The 12,068-nt window shown below is 32.1% G+C and overlaps 2 protein-coding genes across 4 annotated transcripts; both read right to left on the bottom strand.

Moving 5' to 3' along the window:
- Positions 1-1,692: 1,692 nt before the first annotated feature.
- Positions 1,693-4,924, bottom strand: LOC114183743 (50S ribosomal protein L9-like). 2 transcript variants are annotated; one of them, XM_028070873.1, is made up of 7 exons: positions 4,767-4,920; positions 3,916-4,095; positions 3,641-3,826; positions 3,420-3,554; positions 2,973-3,089; positions 2,562-2,666; positions 1,693-2,124 (listed from the first exon to the last, which is right to left on the bottom strand). In XM_028070873.1, the coding sequence occupies exons 3-7, from the start codon at positions 3,785-3,787 to the stop codon at positions 1,960-1,962; spliced, it is 669 nt and encodes a 222-aa protein (XP_027926674.1). In that variant the 5' UTR covers positions 3,788-3,826; positions 3,916-4,095; positions 4,767-4,920; the 3' UTR covers positions 1,693-1,959. The 2 variants fall into 2 exon arrangements, with proteins under 2 accessions (XP_027926674.1, XP_027926673.1); XM_028070872.1 differs by lacking the exon at positions 3,916-4,095 and having other exon boundaries at positions 4,767-4,924.
- A 2,354-nt stretch (positions 4,925-7,278) lies between these two features.
- Positions 7,279-11,611, bottom strand: LOC114185897 (glutamate receptor 2.5-like). 2 transcript variants are annotated; one of them, XM_028073841.1, is made up of 5 exons: positions 11,392-11,611; positions 9,125-10,389; positions 8,720-9,017; positions 8,046-8,441; positions 7,279-7,412 (listed from the first exon to the last, which is right to left on the bottom strand). In XM_028073841.1, exons 1-5 carry the CDS (start codon positions 11,513-11,515, stop codon positions 7,372-7,374), a joined length of 2,124 nt encoding a protein of 707 aa, XP_027929642.1. In that variant the 5' UTR covers positions 11,516-11,611; the 3' UTR covers positions 7,279-7,371. The 2 variants fall into 2 exon arrangements, with proteins under 2 accessions (XP_027929642.1, XP_027929641.1); XM_028073840.1 differs by lacking the exon at positions 7,279-7,412 and having other exon boundaries at positions 7,420-8,441.
- Between the last annotated feature and the right edge of the window lie 457 nt (positions 11,612-12,068).

Raw genomic sequence — 12,068 nt, 5'->3', positions numbered from 1 at the left:
TATTGAAGTTGGATTTGGAAGTTGTAAGGGTGAATTCAATTCCACACATGACCAACAAAGCATGCATACTTTCATGTTAGCATTAACAACTTTGACAAATGAAAACTTCAATCTTCAATTTGTAGCAACAATGTTTGGCTTCTTTGGTGTAAAGTTAGTGTCAATGTATGGCAAATGTATTGAAGTTGGATTTGGAAGTTGTAAGAGTGAAGTCAATTTCACATGTGACCAAAAAAGCATGCATACTTTCATGCTAGCATAAAAAGTTTTGACAAATGAAAACTTCAATCTTCGAGTTGTAACAACGTTTGGCTTCTCTAGTGTAAAGTTAGTATCAATGTGTGGCAAATGTATTGAAGGTTGCTTTGGAAGTTATAAAAGTGAAGTCGATCCACAAGTGACCAACAAAGCATGCATACTTTCATGCTAGCATAAAAAGTTTTGACAAATGAAAACTTCAATCTTCGAGTCGTAATAACAATGTTTGGCTTCTCTGGTGTAAAGTTACTATCAATGTATGACAAATGTATTAAATTTGGATTTGGAAGTTGTAAGAGTGAAATAAATTCCACACGTGACCAACAAAGCATGCATATGTTCATGCTAGCATAAAAAGTTTTGACATATGAAAACTTCAATCTTCAAGTTATAGCAACAATGTTTGACTTCTCTAGTATAAAGTTAGTTTCAGTGTTCATGATGTTTGTGTCATTAGTCCCAAGGCCTTAAGATTATAATTAAAGTTTGATGATAATATAGACAAGGTGGTTTCTTAAGACAAATGTTGTCCTTAAGAATTTATTTGTAATATATTACATAAACTCCTCAGGATACAAAATTTTTTCAAGTGAAACCAAAAATCATAAGAATTAACGAGAAAAAGATTCAAGATAGAAGAGACGAGAGTGAGTGAAAGTGTAATTTAGAAAAGAAGACATCGAATTTTTGAGAGTGAACACTTGACCCACACACATTCTCACTAGGTTACGGAAGAGACGGATGAATGGGATAGAGAAAGGAGAGAAGCAAGGTTCATGCTAACATGAAAGCCAAGGGTCCCACAAGTCAACATTCATGTAACGCAAAAGGAAAACGTCCTACAAACCAAGGGTCAAATGTTCACAACAACAATAACAAGAAAATATGGATAAGACTCCAAGTATGTATATCATCCAAATACAAAAAGAAAATAAATAAATAAAACAAATGGTGCATGGGACATGAACCTCCTTATGCACACGGGAAAATCATCAGGAAAAAGAACAAAAACATACACTGAAAGCTGAAATGAGAACCACAACTTTATGCGTACAATACCCATCACTTTTCCTACCCACTTCGTGTATATGAAGAGTTATTATAAGTAAACCTCTTGAAAGTGTGAAAACTAAACAATGTAGTATTAGTTGCCTTTTCTAATACCCAAAATGCATAACTATCTTACTTGTCCAAGCAAGAGTCAAATACAGAAAGAGCAGCCCTCTTACGAAAATGCTTTAACTTAAAAGTACTCAGACCTCATATTTTATGTACATTTTAGGGTTGGAAATATCCACGTCTTCCAACGGTATTCGCTGGGCCAAAGGATGTACACTCCCCAACATCTCCAAGACAATAGATTTATCACTGCCAAACCAGCCCCAACCCTTAAGGACTAATTTGAAGTTGAATGACCTGTTCAAAGACCGGAAGTGATGGATAAACAAAAAATCAATTGCAATTCGGATAAAAGATTTGACAACGAGACAACTTTATGTAAAGGAATGTCAAAGAACACGAGATTTCACTCAGGGATACAACAGAATATTGAAAAGACATTGTTAAATGTGTCAACCGTTTCTGTTTTCAATAAATAAAAACATGTCAAGATCTTCTAACCCCCGGGTTCAATTTGATGATTATCCGAGCAGAAAACAATAATTCCATCCCCTGTGAACTGGAATTCCACAAGACAGTGATTTATTTACTCCTGACTTTAACTTTCAAACTCCAGTTAACCTTGCCCTCTGGCAGGGGGATGGATTTTGGTAATCGTAGTGGCACCTCATATTCTCCCAATGTCGATAAAGGTGATGGAAGATGCAGGTTATCAGGTGCAATGTTCACGCAAAGTTGTCTCGCCACCTTAAATTAGGACAATATATAAAAGTCAGTAGCAGAGAACGAATGAAGAAAAAAGCAGTAAAAGGAACAAAGAAGCGTACCCTTCTAGGAATGAAAACATTTGGCATACATTTTGGTAATTTCAGACATTTGATCTAAATATGATTTTCTTTGAAATAGATCCTAATCTCTGTGATAAGACACTAATCCTAATTAAATAAGGAAACACATCATGAAAAGTGAAAACCATTCATAAGTGGTCGATATTCCAAAATATTTTTAAGATACAACAATAATATTATAAAATATTATCCCGATATCTAACAATCATTCTCTATTACATTCTGAATATTGACAAGGGTATACACTCTAACAGACTATACTCTTAACTTTAATTTTTTACTTATAGCTAATATCAACAAAACATTTCAACTACAAAGAAAAAGAACAAATATTACCTCAGCCACAAGATTGTCTTTTGTCACAGGAAAACGTAACTCCAAGGGGTCAGCTTTGGATTCACGTGACTTGGCCTTTTGAACATCAATTAACCTTCGCAAGACCTATTAGATCATCACATCCAGGCCCATTTAAAAAATTAAATATTAACTTGCTAGTTTTAAAATGAAATACTATGAAATTATCAACTATACATTTCTATTTTTGAAACTTAGCAAATAAAATCTTCGGTATCATCCCAAAACATAGTCTAAATGGAGGTTTTAATCAGTTGTACATAAAAAAAATGTAAGAGCAGTTAATCTGTATTCTAAGCAAATATTACTAGAAAATGAAGTTAAATTCCCCAAGAAGGATTGCAGAAATAGTCTAAAACAGCAATGAAAAGCTTTAAAGAGTAGACTACAAACCAGCTTAGCTTTATCAAGACGTAGTGCAGCTCTTTCATACTCTTTCATCATATCTTCCTTTGACTCTTTAACTACAGTGAGATCTTCTTGTTTTTCTTCCTCAGTTGGTTGATAGATCTGAATCATTTAAAATATAACACTGCCAAATGGTGAATACAGAGAAGAAAGTTATGTAGACTGCCTATGCACCAAGACAAAGCTTGGAATATTGATAACATGAACCACACGCATTTACATAAACAGAGAAAGAAATGTAAAGAACACGGTTGTCCAAAGAATCAGATATCTGCAGCATTATCATATCATGAATTTAAAAATTTATTCCAAAACGTAGTAAAATAAATAAAATTGAAAGTGGAAATCAATTTATCTAATGATGAATGACATTGACCAGGAAGTAGCATATATAAATAAGTAAAACAGAGATTAATGAAAAAACACAAACACCTTGCGCTGCTCGTTGAGAAGATAAGCAAACTTATCGATGTTAGGGAACGCAAGGAGCTTGGGCATTAGGTGGTTGCGAAAATATCCAGGGGCAACCTTGACAGTATCACCTGCCTTTCCCAGCTTATCTATGTCCTGTAAATTGGAAATTCAAACTTTCAGAAAATTGAATTAAATGCAATCCCATTAAACAAGCATCAGAACTAAAGATAAATATTTACAGTTGTAAGGATGACTTGGAGCTTCCTCTTGTAACGAAGCCCTTGTGAAGCAAACAGGAGTGGGTTTACCACAACATTATCATAACTGATATCTCTAGATCTAACGATCTGCCTAACACCATGTCTGCCAAATTGAAGATAACCCATTCAGATTTGGATTCAGATACACAGTCACCTTTTTTCTCACTGTCAACATTCAAAGACAAATTACTATCAATATGACAGTTTCAAACCAAAAAAACTCATCTCTTCAAAACTAAACGCTTTGGTTGGACCTTCTTAAGAATAACAACAGCAATGGATCTTCCCGTGCTATATAATTTCACATAATACTGATGTTATAAGAGCCAAACTATAAGCCAAAGACCGTTGGATAACCCATGGTCAAACCAATCAAACAACAGCATTGATGCCTCACTGGTTTGATTTCCTGTCAGTCCTCAAAATATGGTAACCTTACACATTAAGCACACAGATATAATCAGTCTCCGAAAACCAGATGTCCGCTGGTAACATTATCGACAGTATTATAATAACAAAAACAAGTTCCATGCTTTTGTTTTTTAGTTTGTGAACCTTGTTTTTATTAAATTACTTCAGATGCAAACAAGAAAACCAACAGGTAGAGTTACTATAGCATCACAAATTCAACCATGAACACATTATGAAACCTTAGTGTATAGTTTATTTCTGAAATGTTCACGCATTTCATCATATATATATATATATATATGGCATGTGAGTGAGCATGTTCATTAAATCCACAAAGTACATATAACGCCCCTAACACAAAGCCCCGACCAACTCTAGCATGTTCACACATTCTACCCAAACATAGATTGGAAGCAAAAATAAATAACAACACAGCACAAAACTCTGCCAACAAGAACAAAAACACAAAAACCGTCGAGAACACATATATTGCAAGGAACCACTTCAATTCTTTCTGGCCAGGTGGAATGTGAGTTGAATTATATAACTTTTTATGGCAACAGTAGCATTCACGGGTCATGGTATTCATAAAGCGATTAATTTTAGGACACTGATTCAGTGTCGAGTTTCGATGGCAATCAACTAAGATGAACTAAAGCAAATTGTTAATAGCTTCAGATCAATGGAGACTTACCGTAGCCAAAGAACTCGATTAGGGTGCGGGCATTCAAAGCCTGAAACTTTCTTCACCGGGCTTCGGTGAAACGCAGAGTTTTGAGCTGAAACTGAAAGGTTCAATGTTGGACCTGGTTACAGGGTTTAAAGATGCTTCATTCAGGTTCAACAAGGTAAAGTCTTAGATGCTTACGAGGGTAATTCGATGGACATTTTATTTTACAGTCTTCTTTTTTTTTTTAATTGTTTTTTAAAACTAATTTTAGAATATATTTATAATAGTTTGTAAATGTTCCAAAACTTTGGAATATATTAAATATATTTTAAAAGGAATTATGATCTACTTGTTAATTTATAGCGAGATAAACAAAAAAATTATTTGTTTATAGGTTCAAATTAATTTATATTTAAACTAAAAAAAATTATAGATAAAATTTATTAAAGAAAATTTATGTAAGTTAATTGAATTATTTCTTATAATTTTCTTCTCTTAAAATACTTATGCAGAAGTTTTTGTAACTATAATATATTAAACTTTTAATACTTACACAGGTAAATGTTTTAACTCATTAGACTTTATCCATGCTCACATTTATACATGCCATCACTTGTCATTTGATTTCCTAATTATATCCCAAGATTGTCCTAATTAAATTAGAGGAACCATTAATTTTATAGCTCACATTATTTCAACACACTCTATGACAGTAGTTTTGTGGTCTAAAAAGGCATTTAAGTCAAATAGTGAAAATTATAAGATATTAAGGAAAACATAAAATTATTCCAAAATAAAAGATGCACATATATGGAACTTCAAAGAGTCATAAGATGGGTTCAACTTCCAATTCATTAAAAATAATTGGAAAACAACTAAGAACGGTGTTATTCAAGCAATCAATTACTTCTAATATTTCGGACATATAGAGAGGGGTTGCAAAGCTTCATTTATAACTCTAGTATCGAAAGAAAAAAGTGAACAAATAGGTCTTTATGTAATTTAACCGTGCTGAGTATAGTTACTAGTCAAAGATAATTAATATGTATAGTATGTTATAAAAATTCATAATTAATTTAGTATGATATAATTACATACTAATTTATTTATTTTGAAAATATACAATTTTCTTTTTCATAATAAAACTTATTTAATGTATACATTATTTTACATTTTTGAAATAGTTTATAAATTAGTTTGTCAATTTAAAACTTAAAAGAGCTAACGTTCCAACTAGTTTGAGCATTGGTTTATGCCATGGAATAATATGGATTTATACAGAGTTAGTGCAAAATTAAAAAAACCACATATTCTTTAAACAAAGGAAAGGATGGAGTAAATGAGTAAATAACATTAAATTTTTGTGTAAATAAATCTTTTTATTTTCCTTACAATGTATACATTTTTTTATTATTTTCACTTCATAGAAGATCATCCATGTTTTCTTCGGTTGATTGAATTAGTCTGGTCAAAGTTTACCTCACCATTATTTTCAGCTTGATCTATTACTGGTTATCCTTAGTAAGTTTTGGGTGGTCTTGTTTTTTAGAACTCTTTCTACCATCATAAATATTACCATCATAAGCTAAATTGAGATTATAGAAAAAATCATTTCGTTCTTTTTCTCATTTTTCTCTTCTTTTTATTTTATCTTTTATAGTACTTGAGGTTCCTCCCAGCATACCATCTATATTTACAACTTAATAATATGTGTATTCAATAAACCCTATATCCTATATTCTATAAATTCCATGTGAGCTTTATGTAATCATTTTTGCCCCTGACTAATGAGTTGGAAATATTTTTTCACATCTCACCAATATTTGAGAGCAATCATTAATAGAAAAACTCTATTGAAATTTTTCCAAACATCCCTGAAATATTTTGTTTTTTGTTTTGGGGAGAATGAGGTCAACTGAGAAAGAAACCAAAAACTAACAAGAAAAAGGTATAAAGGACTTTAACCTTTCATTCTCTTTCTCTCACTTTAATTTTTTTGTAAAATAAAAATAATAAACCACTTCCACAATGTTCATGGATTACTCCTTGGTAATATGGTGCCTATATCTCTTTATCTTTGTATATCATAACACCACATTGTTAAAGTATCACCAAAACAAAAAGTGTATTGAAACCATTTAAATCTATGGTAATAGAATGTTTTTTACAACAATATAAAAAATTAGTTTCTTAGGAAGAATGAGCAGCCAATACAACATCGGTAACCTCAAGAACCATGGTGCTTTGTTGACTATTAATGCTAGTCTCCTCTGCATTTCTGGTTATTTGGGTAGTAATTCCACTTCTAATACTCCCCCATTCTAGCCTTGGACAACTCCATGTAAAATATTCACTTGTCCATCTATATGTTCTCCTCAATTGTGTCAATGTTACATGCATATAGTTAGTGAATGTCTCTACATTATTCATGAACACACAAATCATATTATATAACAATGCTAAAATAGAAACAACACCACATATGCAAAATAGGCCAAGGAAAGGTTGAAATCCTGTTGATGACACATCTTTCATCTTGCTTTGTAAAGGAGAGCAACTTGAATTGCCTCCTAACATCTCTTTTTCTAGTTCTTCTATCTCTCCACTCTCGATCACTTTTAGCAATGCCTCAGATATGTCGACAGCTAGATTGGAACCCTTTGGAAATACCTGAGTAATTAAGCACAAAATGTACATGCTAATTAGGGAAATTTTCAAAAATAGGGAAAACCTTTTTTTTAAAAAAAATAGTATATCTAATGTTAAAGAAAGTGTCTAGGTTAGGAATGATAAATTTACTTAGTGAAAAATTGATTCAACTATGTTGTTGTGTTATTCATACAATCAACAATACAACTATAGACTCACATATCCCTAATCATTGTACTCATAACAGATAAAAAGTTAAAAATGACTAACACATTAACGACCCATAAGACTCCAACGACTAATATATTAATTACTCATAAGACTCAAACAACGAATATGTTATTTACTCATAAGACTCTGAGGACTAATACATTATTTATTCATAAGACTCCAAGGACTAATACATTATCTATTCATAAGACTCCAAGGACTAATACATATCTATTCATAAGACTCCAAGGACTAATATGTTTAAGTTTATTTCAAACTCAACATAAGTGCACAAAACATAATAATAGTGCTTAAATGTTAAGAGTTAATAGAAGAACACTATCATTATGTTAAATTTCAAGTTTCCCTAACAATTACCCTATTTTTCACTAGTACCAAGAATATCATAAAATAGAAATAATGAGGGAGAGAGACCCACAAAACCTATGCCACCAAGCTTGAAAGTGTTCCCTGCTTTGATGAGACCCCTACATGAGTACTTTGCCAGAAATACCTTTGTATGAGGCGTACTAAGGAAAGCGGCTTCAATATACTTATTTTGAAAGGCCTCAGGGTAATCACTTACAGAGTAAATTTTTCTAATGTTCTCTGGCTTGAACTTTAGTACCTCGGTCAAATACTTCACAATGAATGAATTTCCATTACAACCAACTGGGGAATTTTTTTGTTGAAGGGTTTGAATATCTAAAACAGATGGTACTAGTTGTGAAAAAGTCATCATGGAAGTCAAACTTGCTGTGAAAGTACTAGTTACAATGAGGATGACAAATAACCATGGCGCCATTACAGTTCGAGCCAAAGGGCTTCTAATTGGTTCTCCTGCACATTAGATTTGGAAATGTTCCAAGAATTAGGGATAAGATTGTGATAGAAAAGCTTTGATCAATATCATATCATATGTATAGTGAATATTGCTGATGAAATAGATAAATCTATACATTTATTTTCATAAATTTTTGCCACTATTGCTATAACTCTGTTTGCTTCTTACTATGTTTGAATTACCATCTCAAGTACCTCAAATGAGTATTCACTTCACACTCTCCAAGGAAGGAAATTTCCTCTTATGAAGTTGAACTTTGTGTTAAAGGACTTACTGTGTGCATAGAATATTACAGTGACTAAAAACCAAAGCATGGATCCCAATCCTTTTAGTTCTGTATTAACTTGTCGCTCAATCAACCAAATGACCAATCCAACAAAAATGTGCAATGCTGCCATCATCAACCACATCTCTTTCGTGAAGGCATCTAGAAACATCCATGCTTCCTTTGATTTTGTTGATTGCTCTGGAACCACCATGTTCAGGCCAGATTCAAGATATGGTTGTGAGAAGTCCACTAAATGATATCTATAAGCCATTATTGATGTATCTCCGACAGCAGCATCCAATGTCTACACCAAAACAAAAGTTAAAATTTGTACTATGAAATGCAAAATTGCAAAAGAAATGCAAGAAAGAAAAAAAAGGGATTGTTGGTACTAGTTAATTATTACCATACCTTATTATAGACTTTCTCTACCATTTCATCATAAGAACCATTGAAGGGAACAAACGTGTATTTCAAGTCATAAGGTAAAGTATTAATGGCTGCTTTGAAGACATCAATTGAGAAACCAGTGATAGAAGTGTTATTTGTCTTTTGATTATATGTCACATTTACAAATTGATGAAAGACACCATTTGCAGGAACTGCTATTTGCAATGTCTTTTCCTTAGTGCTATAAGTCCATCCCTTAGGAACAAACTGCAAGCCACCTGGCCAATAAATTGTACTCAAAACTTTAGTGGAAGAACCATGTGTCTTCATTATCTCTGTTTCCTGTTGTGTAACAAGGTTTTTAGTCAAACCTAGTTCTAGAGACCATAATCCCAACTCTCTGTAACTTTTACCTATCACATTAATTATGCTGAAGATTGGTGATTGTTGTATTTTTCTATTGTTGGAGAGATTAGTTCTGGATGATTGTTCAAGGCTAAAATTCCATTGTAATTTCCTTGTAGCATGAGCAACAACCCAAGTTGCATCGTAAGATTGTAGTGCAAAGAAACTCGGATTAATATTATCTTCTTCAGCAAACTCTAATGCAAACCTCCTTCGAAATTTAAACTTGAATCTCCTAAATTTCTCACTTGTTTCAATGAAATGTGTCTTAAATCCAATAACTCCTTGCATGTTAACGATAGAAGTTGAGTTAACCGAATCAAGAAGGCTAGCAACCCCATCTGGGATAACCCAAACTGAATCTTTTTCCATCAAATCCATTTGTTTTGCTTTCTCAAATATTATGTTAGCCATCTCCAAAGAAGATTTCACAATCAAAAAGACCCTATTACTTTTTCTTTTAAGCTTTTTAAGCCCATTTTCAATGGTAGATTTTGGGTCTGAGAGGGAGGACAAGGAAGGCAATGCTAAATGATTATCAATCTCAGAACCAACAAGTCTAAGAGAATAGGAGAGGTCAAGTAGCATCCCTGGATCAGAGGAAAACGTGTTACTGAGTTCATAAATTGTTGTCACCTTTCTCCATCTAAATTCTCCTACAATGGCTGAAATGCATTGCATGTGAATCTTGATATCATTGCCAAATTGGATGAAGTGTGGCAATTGTGGAGATAACATCTCTATGTTGATTGTGGGAGAAGTTAGAGACAATATAGGAATATTCTTTATGGTGTCATTTAACTCGCTTGCAATTGTCGCTTCATTGTGTGTTATTGTTCCAATGAGGGCAAGCACTTGCTCATTCTGTGTGAGATTCAAAGCTATACATATAAAAGCATAATAATGTTACATTTAAGTTGAAGAACAATTAAAGGATTGAAACTATTCTAAAGTGTGTTGTAAACATATGTAAGTCACTTGTGATAACTTTATCAAACATTTAACCTTTATGTATCAATTTGTTTCAACTATATTTTATAGCTATATTTCTTACAACTATATCAATTTTCATATACAACTAGTAATTTCTTTATTATACCTAGGATTAGATGTTAGGATTGATTTGTCGTAATAGTTAGACAAAAGAAGTCAATTAAAAAGTAAATGAAAATTCAAAGATCTAAATATAAAAAAGAACCCAAAAACTCTTTTTTTTCAATAGTAACTAAAATTTATCAAACAATTTATATAATTATGAAATAATTTATCCATTATCCATCCAACTTGAAATTTTACTTCACTAATTAAGTTGGTTTAACAAACCTCAACCTTTTGTAAGCTCAATTAAATTCATACATACAATTAATTACGGTTAAAGGTTTTTCAACATAGTGTATGGTTGTGTTATTATTTATGTAACCATTATATAGTTTCATCTAGTACTTATTAAAATGATATTAAAATATTATAAGGGAACTAATTCTTAGAGGTACATTTTTAAGTTCTATGTGTACTTGTTATATGTTACATGAAAGGATGCTCATTAGTTTCATGGCATTTAAGGAAAGAAGCATGTGTGACTTTATATGGTTTGAATTAATTTTAGTATTTTTATTTTGTATATATGATTTATTTTAATTTTAGTAATTTTTGAAGGATGAAAAGCCTTTTCAAGATATATATATAATTTTGTAAACTTGAGAGAGAGAAATCACAAGAAATAAATATTTGGAGAATCAAATTGATCGTTCACCACAGAGAAAACACGAGAAAACACAAGATAGGAAAAAATAGAAACAAGAGAAATTAATGTGAGCATAAATGGTGTTGTTGAAGTTTGTTCCGAATTTACAGAAACAAAAAGTTGGTGGAAGGGACATTACCACTGGCAATTGTTGTAGCCGAAATCCCCTTTGAATTTTGTATATTCAGTTCCAGGTTTGAACAAGTGAAGCTATTGAACTCTTGGACTGCAATTTCCATGGCTACTTTCTGTTGCTTACCCATTAGTGAATCCAAATCAAGAACAACACCTATGTTCTTAATGGGAGTGCTTAGGCACTGATGTGTTGCTTCATTAGCCAGTACAAACCTTGGCCATGCAAACAAATGCAAGACAAAGAAGAAGATAGATTGTGACAAGGGACAAGTCCTTCCCATTGGAGAAAGTGATAATCAAGAGTAAACGTACACTTGCACTATTATATAGCCCCCACATTCTTTCATTCACTTCTTCGTAGTTTGACTCCAATAACACCTTAACTAGTCCATTCTATTTTATTTTGTTTCCCTACTTATCAAGACATTTACTTCAAGCTATCACCCATATTTCAAGAGATGGAGTTGACAAAACTATATTCCCATGTTCACTATACAAGTTTTGACAAGATATTTCAAGGGATTGTTTATTTTGATTGTAGCTTAAACAAACTTTTAACATTTTCTTTTAAGTGAAAGATAATTTTATTTTGATTGTCTAAAATTATTATATCCGAGAAAGTATTATTTCGAAATATTTAATGAAATAGGATATACATATTCTACCTTTGTATGTTAACAT

Source organism: Vigna unguiculata, chromosome 5, assembly GCF_004118075.2.
Source record: "Vigna unguiculata cultivar IT97K-499-35 chromosome 5, ASM411807v1, whole genome shotgun sequence".
Classification (NCBI taxonomy): Eukaryota; Viridiplantae; Streptophyta; class Magnoliopsida; order Fabales; family Fabaceae; genus Vigna; species Vigna unguiculata.
The sequence above is the reverse complement of the archived record's forward strand: the minus strand, read 5'-3'. Positions and strand labels throughout refer to the sequence as shown.

Excerpts from the sequence above, each read along its gene's own strand:
- LOC114183743 (XM_028070872.1), bottom strand. The coding sequence starts at position 3,787 with ATGGGTTATCTTCAATTTGGCAGACATGGTGTTAGGCAGATCGTTAGA. Across the intron at positions 3,555-3,640 it reads TCCAAGTCATCCTTACAACT|GACATAGATAAGCTGGGAAA; the intron begins GTAAATATTTAT and ends TCCAATTTACAG. Across the intron at positions 2,125-2,561 it reads AAGACAATCTTGTGGCTGAG|GTGGCGAGACAACTTTGCGT; the intron begins GTAATATTTGTT and ends TCCTAATTTAAG.
- LOC114185897 (XM_028073840.1), bottom strand. The coding sequence starts at position 11,515 with ATGGGTAAGCAACAGAAAGTAGCCATGGAAATTGCAGTCCAAGAGTTC. Across the intron at positions 10,390-11,391 it reads GGCTACAACAATTGCCAGTG|CTTTGAATCTCACACAGAAT; the intron begins GTAATGTCCCTT and ends TTATATGTATAG. Across the intron at positions 8,442-8,719 it reads TGTAATATTCTATGCACACA|GAGAACCAATTAGAAGCCCT; the intron begins GTAAGTCCTTTA and ends TCTAATGTGCAG.